Source organism: Phaethon aethereus (assembly GCF_964289735.1).
Source record: "Phaethon aethereus genome assembly, chromosome: 18".
Classification (NCBI taxonomy): domain Eukaryota; kingdom Metazoa; phylum Chordata; class Aves; order Phaethontiformes; family Phaethontidae; genus Phaethon; species Phaethon aethereus.
In genome coordinates this window covers 3,187,482-3,214,093 of record NC_138594.1, presented here as the reverse complement: position 1 = coordinate 3,214,093, position 26,612 = coordinate 3,187,482, and the positions used below count along the sequence as shown (strand labels likewise).

General features: G+C 50.0%; 2 protein-coding genes across 2 annotated transcripts; both read right to left on the bottom strand.

Moving 5' to 3' along the window:
- Nucleotides 1-1,311: 1,311 nt before the first annotated feature.
- On the bottom strand, nucleotides 1,312-19,940 carry FBXW10B (F-box and WD repeat domain containing 10B; the record flags this gene model as incomplete). Its single annotated transcript, XM_082008264.1, has 13 exons — nucleotides 1,312-2,256; nucleotides 5,065-5,152; nucleotides 6,609-6,767; nucleotides 7,483-7,625; nucleotides 8,570-8,718; nucleotides 9,299-9,420; nucleotides 10,920-11,123; nucleotides 11,568-11,692; nucleotides 12,248-12,370; nucleotides 13,602-13,729; nucleotides 13,830-14,039; nucleotides 15,193-15,289; nucleotides 19,857-19,940. The coding sequence occupies 13 exons, from the start codon at nucleotides 19,938-19,940 to the stop codon at nucleotides 1,312-1,314; spliced, it is 2,577 nt and encodes an 858-aa protein (XP_081864390.1).
- Nucleotides 19,929-24,731, bottom strand: LOC309411420 (cytochrome P450 2C5-like; the record flags this gene model as incomplete). The annotated part of the gene is made up of 9 exons (XM_082008049.1): nucleotides 19,929-20,203; nucleotides 20,396-20,537; nucleotides 21,173-21,360; nucleotides 21,800-21,941; nucleotides 22,046-22,222; nucleotides 22,395-22,555; nucleotides 23,342-23,491; nucleotides 23,864-24,026; nucleotides 24,555-24,731. The coding sequence occupies 9 exons, from the start codon at nucleotides 24,729-24,731 to the stop codon at nucleotides 20,010-20,012; spliced, it is 1,494 nt and encodes a 497-aa protein (XP_081864175.1). The 3' UTR covers nucleotides 19,929-20,009.
- Nucleotides 24,732-26,612: the final 1,881 nt, after the last annotated feature.

Sequence of the window (26,612 nt, the reverse complement as noted above, 5' to 3'; positions counted from 1 at the left end):
AAGTGTGAAATCCTTGCTACTTCGTGTCTGAAAACTAACGTCAGGCAAAGCCACCTCAGACAGCTATAATCCCCGTACCACAGCAGAGACACACTGCAATAAAGCCAATTGCCAACCTCCCGCCCTTGCTCGTCCTCAGCCTGCACGGCCTTTCGGCAGCAAACCTGAATTTCAGCAGTCCAGCTCCCGCATCTTCATTTGTTTCTGGCTTCCTCATAGTTTTACGTGAAAACTTAGTTTTTATTACATGTTCACTGTTGTTCTTTGGGGGACAACTGTTGTTATTTTTCACTGTTAGCAAGGTCTGACTTAATCCCAGGGTTTGGAAGTTGAAGATGACATTAAAATAAACAAAATAAAGCTGATCACCACCCTACTGTACGGAGAGTCTCACAGACTTCATCTCAAACCAGGACTGTTGCTGAAAGGACCGTGGGCAGGAGCGTCCTGCCTCAAGCCTCTAATGCAAGAGAGTAACAGAGGGATTTTAATGCTGGCCCAGATACTCAAAGTTGGACAAGTAGAGAGGATTTTGCCATTTTAAGTCCTGAGCATCAGTGGAAATCAAGCATGTTTAGACATTTTATTCACAAAAACAGAGAAATAGGAATCATTACCTTTATTTTTTTATTTAATCCAAATTAAATTTGAAGCTGCTTCCCAGCAGGGCGGCCCCAGCGTGTCCTGGTGCCCAGGGCTCTTCCCCGCCGGGGGCAGGACATGGCCCTTCCCCTCGCTGGACTGCACCAGGGCTCTCAGCCTGGCCCGGTCCCTCTGGCTGGCAGCACGGCTCTGGTGCGCCAGCCCCTCCTCCCAGTTTGGGGGTCATCGGCCAACCTGCTGAGGGTGCACCCTGCCCCACTGTCCACGTAATTTAATTAGTGATGTTAAACCCAGTATTGACCCATGGGCTACACCAGCGGTTACTGGCCTCCAACTAGATCACCACCCTCTGGGCTTAGTGCTCAGCCAGTTTTCAGTGCACGCTTCTGTTTATAAACTCTAATCAATCCACATAAATGCTAATAAGATTTTCTTTTAATTATTATTCACACACACATGTTGAGCTATATTAGGGTCAAAAACAGTGCTGTGTCTGCAGTAACAGCAGGTCTAGCAAGATAAATCCAGGAGAGGACTTGGTCCATTCACTCCCTTGAGAAATAGCTGAATATATCAGTACTATCTCTTAGAATATCTTACAGGGGAGATGTCTTTTATGCTTAGAAGCCACAGGGATCTTGACATGGCAGACTCAGCTGGACAGCAGACTCCTCAGGTACTGGTTGGCTGTTGGACTAAGGGATTACCTCAGATAAATGTGTTAAACCCAAATTCAGGAGCAGCTATTTTCCCCTCCTCTGTAAAAGAGTCTATAGATAGGCCTTTAAGTTTCCTTAGCCAGGCCTTCTTGCGTGCTCTTTGCTGAACTTCTGTAAGCTTTGTCTGGTGTGCCTGATACTGAGCTACAGCAGCTGCCTCATATACCTCCTTCTGTTTTCCTGTTAGAAGCCTGAACCCACCGTCACTTCGGGAAGAGTCTGCAGCGTACAGACAAAAGGGCTTTTTTCTCCTGGAAACCGCGTCGTTCTTCATTTGTGCAATCACCACATGTGTTGATTTGATCAGTTCAGAAGAAGCTGAGGGATCAATACGCTGAACCCCATCTTCAGGGAGAGGAACGACTTTACCATGACCACAGTGAGCTTTCTTTTCTCGCAGCAAACCACAAGTCTTGGGACGTACAATGGAGGGAGCAGGGATGGAGGAATTCACAGTGGGTCCATGCAAAGAGTTTTTCAGCTTGAGCTGCAGCATTTTGGTTTCAAAGGGTATAGAAATTCTTTTCATTGTCAGAGAATCACTGTGCAGTCTCACACGTTGGAGCTGGACTGTCTGATCCTTTTTGTGTTGCAGAGGGGTTTTGTGTATTTGTACCTTTTCAGGGCGGTGCTGCTGGGGCTCCCAAGGAGGTTCCCATGCTTCCCTGACTTCTGCAGTGTGCTTAATACTGGAGCTGACTGGGGCTGCCTTGCAGGTGTTCTGCAGCATGCTGACAGTTAAGAGGAACTTGTCAGGGGACATCAGACAACTTGGACCTCTTCTCTTTACATGCTGCAAAGTGGCTTCTGCCCTGTCAGCACGTGCAGGTGCATAGAGGGAAGGGCCACGTTCAGATTTGCCATCTGTTTCCAAAAATAAAACACAGTTGAAGTCAAGGATAGTTTTTGCGATCATTGTTGGCAGAGTAGTACTCTGAAGAAGACCAAGGATGTGTGCTGGACAAACAGGCATATGGACAGGCCAAGTTTATCTACAGAATGAGCAGTGGAGGAAGGTACAAGCCAGTGGTGCCCATTTCAGTTTGCTCAGCCTTAGCCTCGCTAGTGACGCTGCCAGCATCAGAGGGAACTCTGTCTTGGCTGACTGAGAAGTATTTGACTATACAGATCAAACTAAAGTCAGATTCGGTAACATACATTGTGTTTCTGTGTGGACAGCTTGGTATCCACCTTGTTTGAAACCATGGTTTCTGAAAGGAGAGAGGTTCCCCACCACCTCTTCCCATGCATCTCTTCCTTGTCCTACACTTTGTGCATTGGGAAAAGGCTTCAAGACAAGTCAGTTCCTGGTAGAAATCCTTGAAGCAGCCAACACTTGAGAACCACTTTGAGCCATTACTGCTCAGAGCTGCATTTGAATTGGAAATCACAAGACATGCTTCATAGCCTAGCTTTGCTGTCTCAGGGGATGGAGTGACCTGTGCTGTATGACAGACATCAAGATGGATTGTGTGATTATGCCCTCGACTAAGAACTAGATGGGGATTATGACATAGATTGTGTAAGACGCTCAGTCCCGTGGCCTCACCACAGTGATTCATTTGTCACTTTGCTTTGCAATATCGTGCTGTTCGCATATATCATTGCTTTGCAATACAATTCTGGTTTTCCAGGCCGGTTAACTGAAACTTCTGCCCTCTGGAAATGTATATCAGAGAACATAAAGTGCAGAAAGCCAAAATACAGCAAAACAAACTAGTGAAAATTACTGCTTGTTCCTCATTCACAGAATTTAGAACTGTTTTATCTGCACATCCATATGACCCTGCATGTTAATTACAAACACCAGGAGTTTGGTGTTAGAGACTTTGGGTTGGTACAGCTCTTCTGAAGTAAGATTTCAGACTATGTCTTAAACATTAAGTTCCCAACAGATGCTGAATATAAAACCTGAGAAAAATCAACTTGAGACAAATGCCATATGGCCACAGACCACGTTTGTGATCTCAGTACTATCTCATTTTCAAGTTTCAGGTTGCCGCATCGTTGCTGGCTGAGACAATTGACATCTTTTTTTTAAACAAATTTCTGTGTTATTGCTACTGATTAAATAACAACTCCTTGGATAATTTTTGTGCACAATTCTCCTACACCTGTTAAAGAAATCAAAAAATAGAAGGATACAGTAAAAAATAGATACCTAGATACCAGAGAACTAGGCTTTGTAGCTCGAGCTGATCACTTGTCCTGTTTGACTGATCTAAAGCAGCTTCTGTAGCCATCACAGACTCTGCAAGTGATCTGTTTTACCCTGCAAACCTTCCAGACATGGGCCTGTCTTCTAGAGATCCTTACCTTTCGGTTAATCCATCCAGTTATCTTAGGCGCACTTCTTTGGAGAATTACTGTTTTACCTGGATGCAAAGAGTCCTTACCAGTCTCTGCTAGGATTCTTGCAGAATGTACTCTTGCGGACTTTCCCGAGGCAAAGGCACGAGGTTGTGTGGTGCCAGGAATGAAAAGCTTTTTCTGCCGCTCTGCCTGAATACGAAAAGCCTTTTCGATCTTGAGAAAAGGCTGCTGTTGCAGACAAGCCGCTGATTTCATCATTTCGTAGCAGAGCGCTAGAAAACAGAAGGAAAAGTCAGCTCTCAATTTCACTGGTGTTAATTTTTTTTTAATTAAATAAAGTCTTTGTAACTCATGGGATTTCAAGTCTTTGGTTACCATTTTGCCTATTATCACAACTTCTAAATGTCTAGATATTAGAAATAATCCAGAGATACTTATTAGCAGAAAACCTCACAGAATTCAAAGATGACAGCAAATGTTGATTTTTTTAAAGTATTATGTATACACAACCCATACTTTTTTGCTACTGAAATTAGAATATAGTGCGCTCCCTGTTTGTTGCTTGTTTCTATAAACTGTATGTCTTTTACCAAGTAGAGCTGCATCAGGGAGGTTAGCATCTGATGGCCTTAACGGCATGAAAACTTTCTTAGCCCATCAGTTTATCTGCAATACACAGTTTGATTGTAGAGCTGAAATATTTGTGATGCATACTGTATTAAATAACTACTGAATTTTAAAAAATAACATCAGTTTTACAATTTAAAAGGTGCCTGCTTATGTGCAGTTGCATTTCCTGGTGACAGCAGATCCTCAATGCAGGTGTCCTACGACTTTCTAGAGTATTTTCTAATAAATAATTCAAGCACTGAGTCAGCGGCATGTTTCTGTGCACACCAGCTGTAAGAATATGAATACTACTACTGATTCTCTATTACTCAGTTAGAAAGTGACAGTGCCTGTCTTGAATTTATACCAAACCTTTCTAAAAGGTACAAGGGTTTTACAAAAGCCTAGAAATTACAGAACCATTGAAATGCAACAGCACATCTACCAGACTGCGCTTTGAAAAAGCAGAAAGCCTGTATATTGATTAGGATGAAGGCAGTGGGTACTTGAAACTAGAATCATAAAGGTTGGAAAAGACCTTTAAGATCATCACATCCAACCACCAACCCAACACCACCATGCCAAACTATTTCTAACTCATTTTAGAAAACGATGCCGGTGTATTGCAGAGGCTGTACATAGTACTTTGAGATGCTCCACAGCCTTTTGGTGACCGGATCCAGCAAGACAGCATGAGCTGGTCAGCATCTCGTGTCTGCAGAGCAAGTCGATTCATCTGGCTGATGTCATGGCGTTTCGTTCGCTGAAGGTGAAGCGGTGTTCTGCTTGAAATCCTGTTGTGCTGGTTTTGCTTCCCCACCGTCTCTCGGTCAGCCTCTAAGGTATAGTCCCACCTGACATCCTCAAACTGAAACATCAACAGCCTCGTTGGTGAATTGATCACCATCCTGGAGAAGGAAGGAAAAGCAGAGTTAAGAGTTAGAAGCAGAGTCATCAACACAGCAGTTACTACCCACGGGGCCCATTTGCTTCTGTGTAATTCAAAACCGGAGGATGCTTAAGCAGATCCAAGATAACCATCACTTGTTGAAGGAAGCAGTAGCAATTAGTCCCATCAATCAGGCGCTGTACATTTTAACTTGTACTCTGTACGAGCTCTACAGGGCTCTTTTCAGTCAGCTCTAGAGCAAAATTAGTTTTAAAATAATTAGAATGGACATTGCCAACAGTGGACTGAGCTAGATCAGTGCAATGCCAAAAGGAAACTGGGGGTACCACATCATTAGGGACATTTAAACCTAAATTGGAGTGGTATTCTGGGTCTGGTTGGGTTGGAGTTCATTTTCTTCATAGCAGCCCATATATTGGTGTGTTTTAGAGTTCTGACCAAAACAGCACTGATAACATGCCAGTGTTTTAGCTATTGCTTACACAGAAGCTGGGAACTACATTTATTTAGACATGCAGAAGTAAAGGAACCTGGAAGTATTTTCCATGATTGGCTTTTATAAAGAGACAGTAGGTCAGGGAACAGGTAAAGGCTTTGTCAGGCCTTAGCTTGATTCTCCAACCTCTTAACAAATTTGGGTTCCGAACGCAGCTTTACAGTTGGATCTATATCTTAAGTTGTATAGAAACAGAAAATTTTAGATTGCTGAATGCACCAATCAAACCTATTTTCAGCCATTGTAGTGGAGCTCTTTAAAACTTATTTGTGAGAAGGACAATAAAAGGAAAAATACACAATTCTTTCCATTGCAATGTAAGCTACCTAATTTGGCTCGGAGGCCGACTGCAGCTGTTGTCATTGTCATGGTTTAGCCCCAGCCGGCAACTAAGCCCCACGCAGCCGCTCACTCACTCCCCCACGGTGGGATGGGGAGAGAATCGGAAGAGTAAAAGTGAGGAAACTCATGCTTTAACATAAAGACAGTTTAATAGGTAAAGCAAAAGCCGCACACGCAAGCAAAGCAAAACAAGGAATCCATTCCCCGCTCCCCACGGGCGGGCGGGGGTTCAGCCATCTCCAGGGAAGCAGGGCTGCATCACGCATAATGGCTTCTTGGGAAGACAGATGCCATCACTCTGAACGTCCCTCCACCCCTTCCTTCTTCTTTGTCCCAGCTTTATATACTGAGCATGACGTTATATGGTAGGGAATATCTCTTTGGCCAGCCTGGGTCAGCTGTCCTGGCTGTGTCCCCTCCCAGCTCCCCAAGCACACCCAGCCTGCTCGCTGGCAGCCCAGCACGAGGAGCTGGACTGTCCTTGACTGCTCAGCAACAGCTCAAAATATCAGCACGTTATCAACATTTTCTCATCCCAAATCCAAAACACAGCCTCACACTGGCTTCTGTGAAGAAAATTAACTCTACCCTGGCTGACACCAGGACAGTCACCAACCTGTTTCCTGCAACATAGAAGGAAGATATGGGGTCCCCTCTGCTGTTGGCCATCAACACTTTCAGGCAGCTTCCAGTCAGGTAGTTAAATATACGAATCTTTCCATCAGCACAGCCGCTGATGACTCTGAGATAGAGGAACTCCAGAGACAGAACTTCCCTGAAAACACAACATGTCAGCATTGGTACATTCATCATGCTTTCACCGGGAGACATGATCTGCTACCCCTTATGTCCTGGAGAGGATGCAAAGGTCTGCCTCCATCAAAAGGCTAAACAAAGAAGCTCATTGATATAATTAAAAGGCTGAGTAGTGAAGTCCTTCAAAATCACTCCATGTCCAAATCAACGCAGCACATCCTCAGAGCAACCAGCGTGGTTATGGCCATCTGCTGCATTTTAAATTTCATTTTTAGGAAAGTAAATGAAAACAGTAAGATGCTACAGTTTTCAGAGTTCTGATAAGCAATTAAAGTATTAGAAAATAATATACTATACAGTTGGTAGGGTTCAGCATGCAACTCAGCCACCTCTGACAGAGAAAGTATCTTATCTTGACCAGGTAGCGCGATACCCTCTTGCACACAGGTTGGGATCCTTGAAATACTGGACTATGCACTGTCAGTCCTCAGTCGTCCCTGTTTGTGAACAAGTGGTTGCATATTTGCATTTCAGGTTGTTAAAGGTCTTAACTGACAAACTGGTTGTGACCATGTAGCACCTGACACCGTTTTAAAGATTAAGATCATTGACAGTGGCGGTATTTCAAATCCTAAGACTGATAATTAAGGCATTTTGTGTTCCTACAAGGGAGACATTTTCTTTACAGGTTTAGTGGAGTGTTGAATACAACTCGGAACACATCCGATTCCTACTTAGGGTGGCGGAAAGCTATTAGGCATCTCTTGAGGTTTCCCAACATGCTCCATCCCAGGGCATATCCGTCAGTGCTTCCTGTGACTAGGTGCCACTGATCAAAAGACAGGCACTTCACTGGGCCTTGGTGCCCCTCTAATGTCTGCAAAATAAAAGACATAGGTGCAACGCTGTCAGCAATCTGATGTAAATATGCCAAGATATCTTACGGCATTCACCATACCAGCCTCATATACTACATTGTAGTTTTATCAGGTGTTATTATAATATACCAATACACCCTCTGGATAACCGTGTAGTTTTATAGTCACAAGAAATATTCTGGGCTTGTTGCTGATGAGCTACTGGCATGGAATCAGCATACATTTTCCGTCTTTACTACACTTGCTAAATATGTGTTACCACGCTGAGACTTTTGTCATCTGTTGAATGTTCACCAGGAGCAGAGAGTGGACTGCCCTGACTATCATGGAAGGGGCAGTTGCAAACTTGGCTCAGCTGGAGCTGGGATCTCTTGCATCTGAGATGTGTCTCGATTTGCAACTCTCTGTCCTCCAGGTAGAAGGAGCTTCACTCCTCTCAGCTGTGGACTAATCCTAATTCTGCACACCTGCAAAGGTAATTAGCAGTCTCTTCCCCCAGTCTTTAAATTGCAGAGCAGCTCTCCAGCTGCTTCAGCTTTATACACCATTACCAGTTTTGAGAGCAAGTTGCATATTTTGGGCAAGTAGATGATACCTCCAACCCTGAGATCTGTTACTCAAGCCCTCCCACCCTCTTCCTAGGTTCTGAATGTTTCTACAGGAGCAGAGATGAATATATCTACAGAGAACAAGTAATGATGTAGGGTAAGCAAGGCAAATCCAACCCTGGGTTAGAATCAATGGTTGTTTGCAAATCAGTTTTTATATTATTTGCTTATGAATAATTCTGCGGTTTGTTTTATCAGTTTAGAGCGCTTTTTGTTTTGGTTTTTGGCATTTTTTTTTTTTTTAGACAGTCTTTGGCAAAATCAGAAATCTATGCTAAACTTGCACAGAAAATTTTTGACCACTCAGCACAAGATTATCCACCAAAGAAGCTTACTTTGATCAGGGTGCCCGTAGCAGCACACCAGACTTTCACCAGCCCTCGGTCGCACCCACTGACAACACGGGTGCCATCCATTTTAACTACCCAAACAGCACTGCTGTGCTTCAGAGTCTTGAGACATTTCCCACTCTCCAGGTTCCACACTGTTAGGGGCAAAGGGGAGAAATACTAAAAATTAAAAATACATATCCCCAATGATAAGTTTTGCCAAGTACAACATGAATTAAAAGAAACTGTTGGAATTACAGTTGCACCTTGTACCTGCAGCTCTGCATGTAGCCAAGTGTTGACTTAAAAAGTATAATTGCATGGCAAAAATTTTAAATATTAAATTTTAAATTTTTTAAAAAAATTTAAAGTCCAAAAAATAGCACATCCCTATTCTATAAGCTAATAATAAGGAAACGTCTGGCAAAGCTGAAAGTTGATACCATTCTCCCAAAAGTTGGTCCAGCCCTATAGCCACAAAGCCATTAAGACTGAATAAAAGCAGAAATAATGAGAATTTATTCAATGACACAGAGACCTTGCGCATGCACGTGTCCACAGCTTGGGCTGTTCTGGAAGCAAAAATACGAGACACTAAAATTCGCCCTCCAATTTATAGACTTATTTTCATACTTTCACACTGCATGTGTCTCACTTATCACAACTCTCAAGTGCTCTGCCCGCTGCTCGCTGCTATTTGCCTTTGTCTGGGAAGCTGCTGGCCTCGGCTCTCACCTTTCACCATCCCATCCCTGGCCCCTGACACAAACTGTTCTTCATGCAAATCCAAGCAGGTGATTGTCCCACAGTGACCATTGAAGATTTTCACACAAGCACCACTGTATATATTCCAGCATCTACAAAGGACCAACAGGAAAGGGAAAACAGTGATTAACTTAACTTAATCTTATTAATCTTATTCTTTCTTTACCACTTAACAGGCCCAGCATTTCTCCCATACACACCAGGCTAAAATCAGGAGTCATTCCACAGAGGTGTCGGAGGATTTGGAACAATCAAGTCAGGTTCAGTATTAAATTTTTACCCATATACTTTGTTCTTTTACCTCCAAACTGCTTCTAACCATGTGGCTAGATTTCACCTTTGGCATGGTTACCTTCAGTTAACCTTAAAACGTAGAGCTTTACAGATAGGATTGTTTCTTTACTGACTGCTGCCAAGATAATTTCTGTTGACTTTGTTTAGAAAGCTCAAGCCTGCACTTAAACAAACAGCCCTTCTGGAGTGGGAAGAGCAGGGAGGACAGAGCCCGAGTTGGTGTAACCTCCCTTTTTGTTAAATGCTGCCTTTGATGAAGCTGTGCAATTGCCATGCCAGAGCCGGATGACCTACTCTTTAGCTTTTCATCCCTCATCGTGATACTTTGGAGATTTAGTGATAGATAAGATGTAAGAGCTGATCATCTCCACCCCTTGTTTCAGGGTGCACTCCTTGGAAGGGAGCAGCCGTACAGCAGGTACCAGGGTGTTGAGCCCGCTTAGTGCAACAGGCCTTCTAAAATGCCGCAGAGAAACCCAACCTCCCTGATGCTGACCTTAGCAAGGCCAGAATCTCGCTGCAAGTGCCTATGGGAAACATAGCTGGTGTTTTAAGACGCTTTAGGGAAACCTGTGCACCACTTATCTTCCTATTTACCTTTCAGTGCTGGGTGGAACTAGGACACAGAAACTGTCTTGTGTGAGTAGCGAATGTGTTTCCTTACCTACTGTCCTTCATTACTCTAATGAAAATGATAGGAAGGAAGATTCCTAATGATTGGGGTGAAAGGATTAAAGTTTCACAGAATCATTAAGGTTGGAAAAGACCTTTAAGATCATCAAGTCCAACCACCAACCCCACACCACCATGCCCACTAAACCATGTCCTGAAGTGCCACATCTACATATTTTTTGAATACTTCTAGTGATGGTGACTCCACCGCCTCCCTGGGCAGTCTGTTCCAGTGCTTGCCCACTCAGTAAAGAAATTTTTCCTAATATCCAGTCTAGACCTCCCCTGGCACAACTTGGGGCCATTTCCTCTCATCCTATCACTAGCTAGTTGGGAGAAGAGACCAACACCCACCTCACCACAACCCCCTTTCAGGTTGCTGTAGAGAGCGATGAGGGCTCCCCTCAGCCTCCTCTTCTCCAGACTGAACAACCCCAGTTCCCTCAGCCGCTCCTTCTAACACTTGTTCTCCAGATCACTCACCAGCTTCGCTGCCCTTCTCTGGACACGCTCCAGCACCTCAGCGTCCTTCTAGTAGTGAGGGGCCCAAAACTGTTCAAGTACTTATTTTTCCTAGATTTGCCAAGGGGCTGGTATCCCAGGGCACAGTCCCCGTGCTGCTCACCTGATGCTGAGATCAAAGCTTGCGCTGAGAACAAACCCTTTCTTCTCATTGAGGAAGAGTGCTTTGATGCTCCCAGCGTGGCCAGAAAGCAAAGGAAACACTTCTTTCATTCCTGACATACCAAGAAGCCTCACTTTTCGGTCTGCAGAGCCAATGGCTACCAAGTTTCCACCACTGTAATGGATTATTCTGCTTCGGTCTGATCTGGATAAGAAACAGTGACTGAGGTGAGCTTTAGCCAGCTAACAAGGTACAACAGGTCTAAGACCATGACATGCATTTCTCTGATCCTTAATAGTCCTCGTTGACGGGCAGTACGCTTAAATGCGTGAACCCTTTGCAGGGCCCCACAACCAAGGTCCCTAGTTTTGCTGCGTTTGCATCTGGAGGGTAAGCTTAAAGAGGGGAGAGGGCTCCTCCCAGCCCCATATCGCTTGTGGGGATCCCACTGTGGATCACTAACCCTTATGTCTTTAAAAATAACTTCCCTTGGTATCTTTATAAATAACTGGATTTGAAACGGGGGATTTCTTAACAGTGATGCTGAGAGACCCTTCTCCAGCCATACATTCCCACAGAAGGATCGCAAGGAATGGGACAGGTTTTCAGAAGCCACTCTTTGGCCCTGCAACCGGGTACTCTACTCACTGGTCTGTGAGGACACGAATATTGTAGGAGCCACAGAAGACATTTCTCTCTTCCAGCCGAATCGTGTCAGTTTGCAGATCATGGTAGGCTGCCTGCAGATTGGTTTCCTCCTCCTGATGGGAAGGGAAATAGGGAAACTAAGTCAGGGAGGGGGGAATGCAGCATTATTCCATAGTATTAAAGGTATCAGGTTGGGTCTCAGCGCTACAGTGGGGACAACAGAGGCAGAAAGTGTTGGTAAGGAACACCCGGAGTGCAGGAGCTTCCTGGTTAGTGCAGAAACGAGGGTTGTCCCCATGCCACATTCCGTGGCAAAAACAGCAGACCAGACAGCTGCCCTCTTTATTCTTTGGGGAAAAAGCCATGTCCTCATGACGCTGCCCATGTCCTCGTGACGCTGCCCAGCCTTGCCAGCACCTCTGGGCTCAGGGCTATCCATGCGACTGCGGGGGACACAGTCAAGGCAGGAGTTCAGGGATGCAGGCTCCCTCCCACACAAGCAGGGGCTGAGCAAGCATCGGTCCGTACAAATTGCTCACAACGGTGCAAGCCAGAAGCAGGAGTGGGAGAAGAGCAAAGCAACCCCAAACTCAGTCCTGTCTTCCAAGACCACCATGTCCTTCTTCCTCCCCAGGTCCTGAAATGCAGGATCCCTGGAAGGCAAACAACTTCCCACATACCTCTGTTTTACTTATCCAGTTGTGGCCTTCCACTTCCATGACATATCCCTCTTCATTTAACTGCGGAATTGTCACATCAACTGTTTTAGCATAGTTTGAAAGCGCTCCTCTAGGGCACAACCCCTGGAATAAGCCAGCAGAGGCAACACAGTCACTGCAGAGCCCGCGCGCACAGAGGATGCTCATGTGTTGATGCTTCAGCATCTCCGTTGGTAGCTGAAGTTACACGCAAAGCTGAGCTGCACACATTGGCTTCCTGTTATTTTTTAAGAGATCTGGCTCACCTTCACCACTTTGTTGGTATAAGGTTTAACCTCTTGTTAAAAATAATTGCTTTTTGTTTTTTTCTCCAAACTCTAGCTTAACCTTTTATTAAGCTGCAAAACTCCATTTCAACAGAAAAAAAATTTCAAAGCGCATCTCATCTTTGGTGGTCCCTCCATTGATTGAGAATCCAAACCCACTGAGATAAGAGGCTCTCGAAATACCTTTATCAATATCCAAGATTCATTTTTAATGTGTGAAGCCTTCCATTAAGCCTTCTTTGAATGCTAACCCGGAGCTGAGATTTCCATGCTCTCTTCACAAATCAAAGCATGAAGAGACCCCTAACTTTGCCTCTTTGGGGATTTATCTTTACACTTAGCTTGGCCCCATGGCAGGTCTGTACTAACCAGGACAAGCCTTTCCTAGAAGTTTGTCTTTACTGTGTCCCAACCACCAGCTCTGACTTCTCACAAAGAAACCTAGCGTTCCTGTCTTCCTACGTGGAGCAAATAAAGCTCATTGTTCCAGCTGCCTCAGGGAGCCATGGTAGCTCTGCCCAATTTCCACTAGCGCCTGGAAGTCCAGTATTTGCATTTGTGACCAAACACTGTTTTCTTGATTACAAGAATGTTTTGATCCATTTTTAGAGTTGCAGGTTCTCTAAAGATCAGTAAAGGCTATTCTGTTGTGCTTACTTAGAATCATAGAATCATTAAGGTTGGAAAGCACCTCTAAGATCAAGTCCAACTGTCAACCCAACACCACCATGTCCGCTAAACCATGTCCCAAAGTGCCATGTCTACAAGTTTTCTTGAACGCCTCCAGTGATGGTGACTACACCACTTCCCTGGGCAGCCTGTTCCAATGCCTGAGCACTCTTTCAGGAAAGAAATTTTTCCTAATATCCAATATAAATTGTGACAGTATAAACATCTAACCTGGCTCAGCTCTGCAGATGGAGGAAGAAAGAACAGGGTGAAGTTGAGAGGTGGCCTCCAGTAAAGGCACCTCATCTAAAGGCTTGGGCAGTAACAGAGAAACACTCTTTTTAAAGTGCATAATGGCAGCAGAAACACAGACATCATACCTGCAAATACAGGATCTTCTCCTGTACTATGCTTTGACTCACACGTTCCCTCTTGACTTCTTTGGCCAGAAAAGCCCAGCATCTACTCACAGCAGCACATGCCTTGAGGGATTTTTGATCCAAAAGCGCTGAGGAATTAAAGGGACAGATTGACAAACCCCTAGACACACTAGAGCCCATTGGTTACCCTTACAGGAAACCACCCTTGGAAAATCAGAGCAGCTTTACCCAGGATGTACACGGACAGGTGAAGTGGCAGGCAGCGAATGAAGTCCTTGGGTGGGTTGACATTAGAGGGTGTCTGGAGAGATGCAGGAACCACAACATCATCTTGATCGGCTGAGGACATAGCAGGTGAGCTGTCCTCTGCATCAGGACCCTCCTGGATGAGGCACTCGGTGTTTTGGGGCCAGAAGCACATTGCTGGTGGTGGACCACCTAGAAGACAGGAGAATTGACAGTCTTGCATGCACTCGAGCTTCAGTGGCTATTAACAGTACTGTTGTTAGTAATGCTCTGCAAGAGTTGGTTGATCTTAATCTGACTACTCTTCTGCTAACACCTTTGGTACTGTACCATCCGCCAGAAAATGCTGAATCCATACAGTGTCTTGCTGGACCGTTCACACCAGCGGGGTCGGAGGGCAGAGAATGACAACTCTTCCTGCTCACCACCACCTGAAGGGTAGCGAGGGCTCTTCACAGCTGGAAAAATCAGGTGGTCCAAGGGGCCACAGGAGAGGCTGGGTGGGCTTGGTGGGGATGGAATGGGACAGTTGTCCCTTTACAAGCACAAACTCTACCTCTTCCACCTCTATCTACAGCAGTCAACAGCATGGGAGGGTGTCTGTCCCAGACGCTAAGGCAGGATATCAAAACAGCCTCATGCCAAGGACATAGCACTTCTTTCCTGGAAAGAGTGGAAAACCTTCTCTTCCTTTAGCCATTAGATTTTCTTCAGTAAAAATATGACTTGGGTTATGACATTGCAGAAGGAGAAGAAGAAAAGGGGACAAATTTCTCTCTTGCCCCCAAGATAACAGAAGGGTAAACACAGCTAACACCCTTCTCACATCAGTAGTTTTTGCTGGTGTCTATCTATACCTCCGGGCATCTTTGCCAAACTGCAACCCAGGTTGCAACACCAGCCACAGTGCTACCTTTTCAAATTCAGGTTGTGCTGGTGGAAGACCTTAAACCTGACAGAACATCTCAGTCCATGGCCTCCTCAGGAGCAAAAGGAGACACACTGTCCTACATCTCTTCACCAAGAGCATCCCATCAGCACCTCAGCAAACTTGGGAAGTAACTCAGAGCAAAGACAAGCATCCGTCGAGTGGCATCACCTCCCCTTGCCCGGCACTGCTTTGAACTTTCCACCTAATTATTGCCATGGTCTGCCATGCTTTTTTTTACCCCCAAAGCAAACAGAATTGTTGCTAGACAGTGACAGTTGTTAATGTTCTGGAATGAAACCCCATAGATTTTTCCCAGAATTAAATACTCAGGTAGTGGTACCCATCTTACTAAGCTGGCCAGTTCTTGCGGATGAGGTTTTACTTTTAAGGGCTGTGGAAGAAGTGCTAGCAGACCATAGTGGAAATCGAGCGTGGGCACTGGGCTGAGGACAGCCGTCTTCATTGAAGCTCCGTTGGGATTCAGCAGATGGTCCACCAACATCATCTTCCTCTGGAAGAATTAAGCAAAGAATCAAACCTTACAATCACAGTAGGTTTCTTGGAGCTGAATTAGAAGACTGCAGAATGTAGAATAGCATATTAAGTATCTAATAAATAAATTATGCTATGTTATTTATTCTATCCCTTCTAGCTATACAGAATTAGTCCCTTCAGCACTTTCTTTAGTATGGGTTTCATTACTTAAAACATTCCACTCACAGCCCCCACTCCAGAGATGCATTGCCCAGAAGAGTTCACGAGGAAGTTTCTTTCATTACGTTTGTTGTCATCTATACTTCGCTATAGGCTATGTTCATCTCCCCTTCAATGGTCACCTCATTCACAGGGTTCCTGCATGCTGGGGCACTCATACAGGCCAGCCCCGAGTCCCACCTGGCGCCATCTCCTGCTGCCAGGAGCACCCCATTCCTTCCACGACCTGTGCTCGCCCCTGCCTTTGCCCACTCGTGTCCTGCAGCTGGAAGGATCAGAGATCGAAATGATACAGTAAATCTACTGTATTAACCAGAAGGTTAATAGCATGTGGCAAATCAAGCTACAATTCATAGTTATGTTGGATGGGCTGCTCCTTTCGGCACTGACCCTTTGTACCACCTGCACAGGGAATTTGCCATGTGCAATAAAATAAAAAAAGAGAGGGGAACAGCCAGAGCAGCAGCGTCGGGAGGGAACCCAGCTGGGTAATGCTACCTCCATCTTAGCATCACCCCCAGACCACGGTGCTTGTACCCTCGGGGTGCACAGCCTGGACATCTCCTCCAGCTGCAGGCTGGCCCAGAGCACACCCCGAAAAAGCTCAGAGGCAGGTCTCCATCTCTGGGACGAGCAGCTAAGGGTGACCGCGGCACGCCATGTTCCCCAGGGGACGCGAGACACGCTCACGGACACTCCTACCGCTCTGCGAAGAGCGGCCCGTTCCCCAGAGGAGGAAGAACACGGGCTGGGTGCCATTCCTCTCCACCAAAGCGGTGCTCAGTAGTTGCTGACCCTGCAGGGAAGGGTCCCCTAAAAGCCACCCACGGTGCTGGGTGGCACCGTGGGTGACATCCTCCCGGCTAGCGCGCGGCCAGCTGCTTCCAGTTCGCCTTCGGTTCAGCCGCTTTACGGGTCGCAACCGGGAAAGGTCCGGAGGGTTTGTGGCAGCTCAGGGGATCCGGCGCAGCCCCAGCGAGGCAGCGGCCGCCTTCCCCACGTTGGTGGCTTCCACGGGAAGGGAAAACCAGGGAAAAGCACCACAGCCTCCGCGCCCCCGAGCACCGAACCCCGCAGGCCCGACCGTTTTGGTCTAGGTGCGAGTTTTTTGGTCCACCGTTTTACCGATGACCAGTAAACGAAGCATCACCTGAGGGGCCGTTCCGTGTCCCATATCCCCGCGCGCAGGCCCAGACAAGCCCACTAGTGCCACGGGCCACCACCGGTACCATCACCGGCCCCGGTGACCGCGGTGATGCTGCCGGGCGTCCCGGAGCCCCAGCCCCGCGGTTTCGATGCCGCTTACCTGCCCTCGGCGAGTGGCTGGGCTCCCCCCGGCGCCCGCCCATCCCCGCTGCGTCGCGGCTGCTAGGAAACACCCGCTACCGTAAAGCTCCGACCGCCCTGCCGTATTGCTGCTAATAGCCGCCCCGCTCGCAAAGAGCCGCTGAGGGGCAGCCGGCGGGTTTCGGGTGAGGGCTGCCTGCTCCTCGCTCTGCCCAGGCAGCGGGGGGTGAGCCCGCAGGCAGGGCAGCGAGCTGGAGAGTAAAGCAAACGGGTGTAAAAAGCCTCGGGGATGTTGGAGCACCGTCGGCCTTCGGACACCGCAGCGTTTGGCATGTTTTAGGCACAGAAGCAATAAATGTCAGCTGGACGGTGCTGATCCAGCAGGTGTTTGGGAAAAGAGTGTGCAAAGATACTCCACAGTCAGCTTGCTTTGGTCAAAACCACATCTTTTACTCAGGCACCTGAGTCCCAAGCTTCCCCAAGTTGGGGAAAAACCCAAAAGACCTCATTTAGTCATCTAATGAGTCCAAAAAGCATGTAGAATAAGAGTAAAGGCTGCTTCATTTGAGAGAAGGTAGGGGGATTAACTAGGTCATAAAAAAATAAATCTTTTGACCAGAAGACAAGACATTGCAGAACAGCCCAGGTGGGCAGCAATAAATTCCTGCCTCCCCAGGGCCTCGTCCCTCGCAGGGAGGGGCACAAACGCATTGGGACAGCAGTGCCACGTACCTGAGTCTTGCTCTGTGCAGGGCAGGTTCAGGGCTCTCCCTTTCCCCGTTTGGCTCTTCCACTTACCATGGGCAGGAATGGAAGAGACAGCCCCGGATGGGAACAGGAGGCTCTCTGCCCTGTGGAGATCCCAGCGCCTCCGGCGCAGTGGTTTCAAGTTCAAGTTTGGTGCGTGCAAGACAAACGTGCTGAGGGAAGCTGGCAGCCCTAGGGGCTCAGGTGCCCGGGCCACCGCCCCACGCACGTCCCCACCGTCACATTCGCTGTGCAGGATTTTAACTTGACTCTGGAGGAGCAAGCAGAGAAAAGCAGGGCTCCAGCCTCAGCAATTCTTCTCCAGTGCAGGGCTGTTCTCCTGCCACAAAGAGCTACTTACAGCAAATCCACCCTTTTTCACCAGTTCCAAACCCAGCTACAGGCTGCCTCTGTCTGCTTGCTTGTTTAATTAAGTCAAAGGTTGGAGCTCCCCTCTGAAGAGATCACAAGCCCTCCCAGAGATGCATTTCCCTCCCTGTGCACAGAAATGCTCCTCTTACAGCCGTGTCCAGGAAATCCATTTGGGATGGCAGCACCAACCACTGAGAAGCTGCTGTCCCAGGGCGAGAGGAGCCCCCAGTATCCCCAATCTCCCCCGTGGGGATCTGGAGAGAGCAGACACCTCTCCCTGGAGCTGGCTCCCTGCCATCCCCCCTCACCATGCCTGCAAGGAGATACAAGTACCCCAACAAGGCAACACCCCCCAAAGCCAGCCCTGAGACCCCCACATAACTGCCCATCACCTCCCTACCTGCAGTCCCAGGCTTCACAGAGACCCCAAGCCCCACTGCTGGGACAATATCCTCTACAACAAGCCTAAGCCCCTGCCCAGGGAGAGCCAGGGGGCTGGGAGCATGTCCCACACCACCAGCACCTCTCGGGTAATCCCCAGAGCTTCTTTACCAGCTGCACATGAGCACATAGAACTGAACAGGCACCTGGGGGTGTTGGCTAGAGAAAAAACAGTGATGTGAAGGACATCAGAGAAGCACAGCCCAGCAGCCAAGGTTGAGATAAGAAGCTGAAAACTTTTTTTTAATCTGTTCTGTTCTGCTCTCCCACATACTCCTCCCAAGCTCCAGCTCTTCTAAGCTGCAACTCAGCCCTTTTATTGGAAACCTGTGCCCTTTCCCCAGCTGAAATCATTTTGCTGCTGCTGGAGCTCAGGTGGCTCTGCCTGTCCATGCTGCGGAGACGTCCCTATGGTCAGAGCCCTGGGGATTAGTGTTTTGAAGCAAGCAATAAATTCCTGAGATGTGTAAGATTCATTTGAAGATTAAAGCCACAGAGGCAAATCAGCTAAAACAAACAATGTTTTCCTGGCTCAATCCGTCCTGGGACACACAAAAACCTGGGAAAGATGAAGACAGCCCAGGAACAGATGCAGAGCTGAAGTCCCATATGTGGGAGGTTTGCACTGGAAAGAACTGGATGTGATGGGAAACATACTGGTTTTCCAAGGCTCAGACACAGTCCCAGCTGCCCAGTCATCCGAGGAGGAGCCCAGGCCATCGCTGAGGCCAGGCAGGGTGGGGATGTGTCTGGGTCATTTTTCCCTTGCACAGGCGTTTAAAGAAAAAACTCTTTTCTTTTAAAGTCACAATATTTTGGAATAAAGGCTGGAGCATTGCCCTGGGGCTAGCAGGTAAACCCCTCTTTGTGCAGGGATGGTTAAGGCAGCGCAAGCGTAGAAGCCACATGGAGCACCCTGAGAAGGAAGCGGTGACTTTGGTGGCAAAATACTTCTTGCTTCCCAAGTGCAGCACCCTCATGCTATAGCACATTTCCCCCTGTGCACCATTTTTTAACCTTGTGATGTTAAAACTCCTGCAGGGTGTTCACAGGGGCTTCACCCCTGTGCACTGGGACGCAGGGAGGGGATTGAGTGCGATTTTCAGTGTCGTGGACTTTGTGTAATGCTGGAGGGTACAGAGAGGGGGCAAAGCAGGGAAGCAGAAGTATTAGGTACACCCAGCTTGTCACCTTGGTTGTCACGGCTGGCTCACACCCTACCTGTGAAGGGCAAGGAAGCCTGAGCACCACCGCCCATATGTCAGGAGACACCACAAGTGTCCCTGTAGACACCAGCATCCAGTTATGACGGTTATTTTTATTGCAGAAATACTCTTAATCTCTCACCAAAATGAGGGAGCCCCCAGCTGAGCTGAGCCCGGGGAGCCACAGGCAGCCCTGCCACAAGGAGCTAGAGGTTCAACCAGAGCCAACAGATACCGAGGGAGGAAAACCAGTGCTGCCTTCCTTGTGTTACTGGGACGCGGAGGGGAAGGGTTGGGAGCTGGGATGCCCACGGAGCTGGTGGCAGAGATGCCTGGCAGTTCTCCGAAGAGAAGCTCAAAGCGATCCTCCTGCTTGGTGGCTGTTGTAGCATTCATGGTCGCATGGCGTGCTCTGATTTCAGAAGTGGAGGCACCTGGAAGACCCCTTCCTTCTCCCCGAGGCCCCTAAGGGGACATGGGGCGCCGAATAGCGAGGAACTTGCCCGGTATCACCCTCCTCTCTATCTCGAGCCATAGGGAGAATAAATCCATCTCCTTGTACTCGACGGCGAGCTGGAAGGTGAAGCTCTGCAGCAGGGTGGCGAGGAAAAGGAAGAGCTCGATGCGGGCCAGCGCCTCTCCCGGGCACATCCGCTTCCCTGGGGGCACAGAACGGGGAGGGTGAGCACTGGGGTGATGGCTTCATCCAGCACTTGGGGGAAAAAGGGCATGAAAGGATAGCGAGAAAGCTCATATTAAGGGTATAACTCTGGTGCCAACCGATATTCGTGCTGGCGGGCCCTGGAGCGGAGCCGCTGCAGGCAGGGTGCTGGGCAGGGCTGAGCACTGACCTGCCGAGAAAGCCATAAAGGCTTCGCGCTTCCTGAACTCGCCCTTCTCATCCAAGAAGTGGCCTGGGTCGACTTCTTCGGGGTTCTTCCACTGCGTTGGATCCGTATGCACGGAAGAAAATACCGGAATAACGGCTGTGTCCTGTGGGAGAGGGATGGGGCAGGGGAGCAAGGAGGGACATCGGTCCCGCAGCGTAGGGCTCTGCGGAGGTGGATTAGCAAGGGAGGAGCATCTGGGGGGCACGGGCGGAGGCTGGGGGCACATCCTGATGCCCACCCAGATGCCCGTGGGGAGGGTGCCCGGAGCGATAGCTCTGTGCCTGGCAGGGGCAACTAACGTGGGGCTCCACAGCCCCCGTGGTCCTGCCGGTCTCTGTGCAGCTCGTGAGACAGAAATTATTGAGTTATTCTCATTGATTTATGTTAAAAGCCCTCTCGCTGCACAAAGTCTGTGGCTGTCCCCCGACCTGCCGAGGAGGTGGGGGCTGGCGTGGCCCCGTGCCGGGGCGAGCTCAGGCTCCCAGCCCCAGCAATCCTGCTCATCTCCCTGGTGGAAAGAGGTGTTTTCCAGGACAGGCAAGGGACACGGGTGTGTGGGCAGAACCGGCAGTGGCATTCACCTCCCTCTGCCCCTCCACTAAAAGGTTATCGCCATCTCCCCCCACCGAGGACCTTCAGGAGTGAGCAAACAGTCCAGGGGCAAAGGCAAATCTCATTCAAGTCCCGCTGCCACCCCTCCCCTTGGGGACACAGAGACCCTGGCGCCATGACATCTACCTTGGGGATGGTGTGGCCCCTGAACACGACGTCCTGCGTCGTCATCCGTGGGAAGTTCTCGATGCGGGTCTTGTGGAAACGCTGCAGCTCGTGGATCACCGCGTTGGTGTATGGCATCCTCAGCTTGTCCTCCACACTGGGAGCACGGCTGGCACCCACCACCGCGTCGATCTCCTCTTGGACCTTGACTGGGGACAAGGCAGGCGTGGTGCTTGTTGTTGCAAAACCCCCCATGATTTCTTACTGGCCTCTATGGGCACCTATTCTAGAGCCAAAGGATGATCTAGCAGGGAGGGAGCAACCCGGCATAACCCCTTGTAGAGACCAGAAATAGGGTCTCTGTCCGCACACCTCCCCGGATCAGGCAGGTTCAAAGCATCTCTCACAGGCCAGTCTGGGGCCATCTGCACAGGAAGGGATGGAGAAAAGGGAGCAGGTACCTGGATCCCTCCGACCTGTGTGAACCTGTGTCTAACGGCTCTCACCCTAAAGGCATGGGTGACCCATGCAGGGTGGTTTTGGTCTCCCCTCCCAAACAGGACCCTCCAGGGCTGGGACTCTGTCTGCGCCTTTGCTGCACCGCGACCTCCTCAGGCACAGGGAGCAGTCACATTTTGCTGTTCTTACCCTGAATATGGGGGTATTTTGCCAGGACCAAGAGGAAGAAGACCAGGGTGTTGCTAGTAGTCACTGTCCCAGCACCAAAGAGGTTGAACACTGACATGACCAAGTCTTCGTTGCTGTACATGTCCTCCAGGCTGCTCTTCTCCTGCAAGGATGCAGTGGGGAAGGGATTCAGCACGGTCTGGGTGATATTCCAGGATGCAGCCAGGTCTGGAGGGCAGCCCTCACCCCCCTTTGCACCACCTCTACCTTCTCTGCTTTCATAAGGAAACAGTCGATGTAGTCCCGGGGGCAGCTGGGATCCAGCGTCAGCTTGTGAAGCTCAACCCTTTCTCGGATGTGGTCCTTCAGCTTCTCGCACTCGGCCAGGACTTTTCTGTGTGGCCCCGGGAGGTGGTGCATGATGTTGGGGAAGGTGTTGTAGACCTGTGGGTGGAGGAGGTACAGGAGGGCTCAGGTGCCTGGACGGAGCCTCCCACACTTTCCCTCAAAGCCATGCTTCCCATCAAAGCCAAGGAGCGACCCAAAGCCAAGGAACGTCCGTCGACTGCCCAAGCACGTCGGACATGAAGGTGCTGAGCACAGCAAGGATGCCTACCATGGCGATGGGGGAAAGGAAGAAGCTGATGTAATTCCCGATCACGTTCAGTAGCTCCAGAAAGGCCGTGTCGCTGTAGCTGTAACGGCTCCCGAAGACAACGGAGCAGATCACGTTGGCAACTGCGTGTCTGAACATTATCATTGGCTCAAAGGCCTTTCCTGCAGCCATAGAAGAGGCAAGAAAGGCATCAAATAGTCAACAGTTATTTATCTGCTTCAACACAGAAAGCACCCTTACTCCCGCTTCGAGCCCCTGTCCTTTGAACTCTGAGCCCTGGTTGAACCTGCTGGGTCTAACAGCCAAAGCAAAGAGCCCTCCCAAGCTGTGGGCTCCTACATCTACCTCCCTGCTCCTAAACCTCTCCCCAGCGCTTGGGCCTGACGAAAGCAGAGGCATCTCCAGGCACTTTGGGCTTCTGCTATCGTGCCCCGGGGAATCTGGGGGGCTGCAGAGCATCTCCCTGCGGGAACCAACCCCTCGACCAGCACCGCACATCAGAGGCGGACGAGTCAGTGTACAACTGACCTTACATCTCCTCTTATATTCAGGAAGCCCCAGAAGAGGTGGTGGCACTGGCAGCAGCTCAGTTTTGTTAGAGAGGAGGACATCACCCTGATAACCCCTGTGTCACGAGGGCAGGATCATATTTGTGCATTCTCAATGCCATGCAGTTTCCTATTTCTGTTCTTTTGGCATGAAAACTTCAGTGGTTGCCACCTCCTGCACCAGTCCAGGAGCAGGATCTCCCACCCTGGCCTTTAAACCAAGGCTGTGTCACATCCCTGCAGCTCTCTCTGGGTGGAATGGGTCTAGGTCTAAGCCCTCTCTGCAAGGATCATCCACACCAGGCATTGCAAACAGCTCCAGGGACCACACATGTCCCATGAGGCTGTTATGTGTCCTCTGCCCACCACAGGGGCCAGGGTGGACAGGACCCATGTCACCTTCAAGTTTTGCCAGCAGTTCCACCAGGTGCTGGGCCTCCTGCTGCACCCGCTGCGACATGGAGCTCTTCCCCATCCCAAAGTCCCGCAGGGTGCTGAGTGTGAACCTCCGCAGCTCCCGCCACTTCTTCTCATTGTTGGAGACAAAACCTGGGAGGAGGCAGTGGGGACCACTCATCTGCCTGCCCCATGGCACCTCCCCAGGAATGGGAGACGTTGCTCGGAGCCTGGTTGAGGAGCAATGGGGCAATAAGCCAGGAAATGACCCTGCTGCGTGCACAACATCCTTGAAAGGCTGAGGATCTCTACAGAAACTCAGAACAAAGCTGGAACCAGCTAACTGAAACTAATACTGTCCTTGGGCAAGAGGCATAATAGTTGGAGGGACTTGCCGAGTCGGAAATGGGTGTTTGAGGTCTTGGGTGTTGAGTCCTTCACTAGACTCGAGCATGGCTAGCTGCAGTTGGGGGCTTTCAGCTCACCCAGAGAGAAATAGTGTCTAGAAGAAATCCAGACACCTACCATAGTCTTTCGATAACTGCGCCAGAAGGGGTATTGCAGGTCTCCCTCCAAACTCCTCGGAGTGGCCCAGCAGAGCATCCTTCACCACCTCGTACCCGCAGAGCACCACCACCGGCTTCGGCCCCAGCCAGACGGTGAAGATGGGGCCGTACGTGCTGCTGAGCTGGGGGAGGAGAGGAAAGCTGTGGTGAACGAGGGTCCTGCACCGCGGCCGTTCGTTTAATTTTAAATGAGGTCTGGTGGCCGCAATGCTGGAGGATGTCCGGGCAGGGAGGGGAAGCGCCTCCCTCGAAGCCGGCGTCCTCGTCCCGCTCCCAGCCCAGCCCTGTCCCTGGGGGTTCCTGATCCCAGTGAAGCTTTGGGGGTTTGGAACATCGTCTCCGGGAAGCAGCTCTGGATGGCGGCTGTGCTGCAGCCCCGAGAGGGGTTAGTGTCACCCCCGCGGGTCCCTTACAGGAGGAGAAAGACTTCAGTAACAGCATTGGTTGTGCTGCCAGTAGCAGGGATTCGGGCAATTCTGGCAGATCAAGAGAAGAGGCAGGCAAAAAGAGAAAAGAAAGGTGGGAAAAGAGAAAAGAAAGGGGGGAAAAGAGTCACCTGCATAATTCCCCTTTTATTTTGACATGGGACATTCACGCTTTCTCTCCTGCCAGGACTGGGAGTGGGTCGGCACCCCCAGTTCCTCTCTTACCTTCTTGTAGCTCCTGTAGAGGGGCAGGACGTCCTTTTGCCATAGGTTGCCCAGAATGGGCCACGGGGCCGGTCCAGGAGGCAGCCGGCTTCTCTTCTTATCGCTTCTCCAGACCAGGAACCACAGGATGGAGAGGAGGAGGAGGGTAACGAGCACCCCAGCCGATCCAGCATCCATCCTCGCCCGTGCTGCCGAGCAGGGAAAAAATACCACGAAATTCCCCCTCCAGGGAGAGAATCACAACTGAGCAGTGAGCAGAGAGGAGCCAAAACCTGCTGCCTCTGCCCTTCCTTGCGCTCTATATAGGCACGGCCCTTCCCACATCACGGGGGTCATCTCCTGCGTGTCCCCCCGCAGCTCCCCGGCCAGGCGGTGACACGGAAACGCCGGTTTCTGCCGGCCAAGCACATACCTGGCCCCGCTGTGTTGTAACACAGGTCTGAGAGCTGACATCGAGCTGACGTGCATTGCAAAACCCCGCCGGCGTGCTGGGGGAGAGGGCAGCTCTCCCCTCCCCGCGTTGCGGAGTCACGTTTTGCTCGGTGCTCCCTTTCGGCGGCATGCGACGGAACAAGTTGTCACTGTCCTGGCAAAACCTCGCCTGTCATCTCCAGGTCATTGCACGTTTTGTCACCTCCTTTGCTTACCAGCGCAGTGAGCCAGGAGGGGACATTCTCGTAAACGGGAGAGGGAGCCCGGGAGCGGGGCACACACGGCTGGTCAGGTACCCGTTGGGTGACAAGTTCCCATCAGACTCCTTTCTGATGGAAAATGGATCAGAAAATAGGAAAATCCTATTTTTTTTCTGAAATATTTTGGGGTTCCACTAGCGTTTTGGGGGAACGTCAACCCGAGGCGTCACAGTTGTTGCAGGCGTGGGGTTAACTCTTCCCCGGGCTCCTCCGGCCTCTTTGGGGCTCCTCCGATGTTTTTGAGCGTCTCGCTCTGAGCACCGGCACATCTGGCTGCACGCGAGCACATCTGGCAGTGGCACAGCCACCACACCTCTGGTCAAGGGTGCTCGCAGCCCTTGTCCGAGCGAACTGGTCGCAAGCCAGTTCCCAGCAAAGGATGCGGTTTCTCCTGGAGGAGAGGGCTGGAGGAAAAGAGGGAGGAGGTGTGATTTCGCGGAAGGAGACCCTCAGCAGAGGGCATTAAATGATATTGGCCGAGAACCTGAATTATAACGCTCACGCAGAGCAGAGCATCTGCGGCGTGCAGCTGCAGGACGAACGGCCGGGAGCCGGGACTGCGTTTGGGCAGGGCTGATACACACAGCCCGGACCTCCGCACTTGCACCCTGTTTTGGCCGCGTAGCGGGGTGGTTCGTGGGTGCCGGACCAGGGATGCTCGGCGCCGCTGGCCGGGCTGGTCCCAGCCGGGCTCTGCGGGACACTCTCCCACGGCCGCCGTGCGATTCCTTACACATACACAGCAAACCTCTCTCAAATCACCAAAAAGTGACTGGCAATGAACCTCCCGCAGCCCTGGGACTGCTCTGTTTCAATATTTGGATTTTTTCCTCGCTGCCCCATGCTGCTGGGGGCCAGAGCGGACTCCTGACTCCACCAGCACTGCAAACGCGCTCAGCACAAGGGGTGTTGGGGGGAGAGGGTTGCGGTGGCTGGATGGGCAGCCCCACGGCGGTGCCAGGAGCCCCGTAGCTGAGGCCCACAGGGGCTGAGGCCGGGAGGTTACCGTGAGTCACTTGTTTACTCCAGCCCACCCCGTCCCGTCCCTGCTCTTCCCACGGATTGCTCTAAATTCTTGGCTTGGGTGCCTGCAAGTGGGGAACTTTGCCTGGGGGGGTGATGTAGTGACTGGGGTTTTGGCAGGGGGGTGAAGAGCCTCCCGGTGACTGACACGTTTTTTTCCATGGCAGCCAAACAATACAAAGGAATCACTCAAACAACAGGAAAAGAAACAGCCGTGGGGATTAATATGAGCTGCAAAGTTTAAATCTGATGGAAAATTCCCTCTTCTGTGGACAAGCTCAGGCAGAGCCCGTGGCCGGCTGCCTGGACATCGATAGCATTTCAGTGCAACCCTCATTGCTAC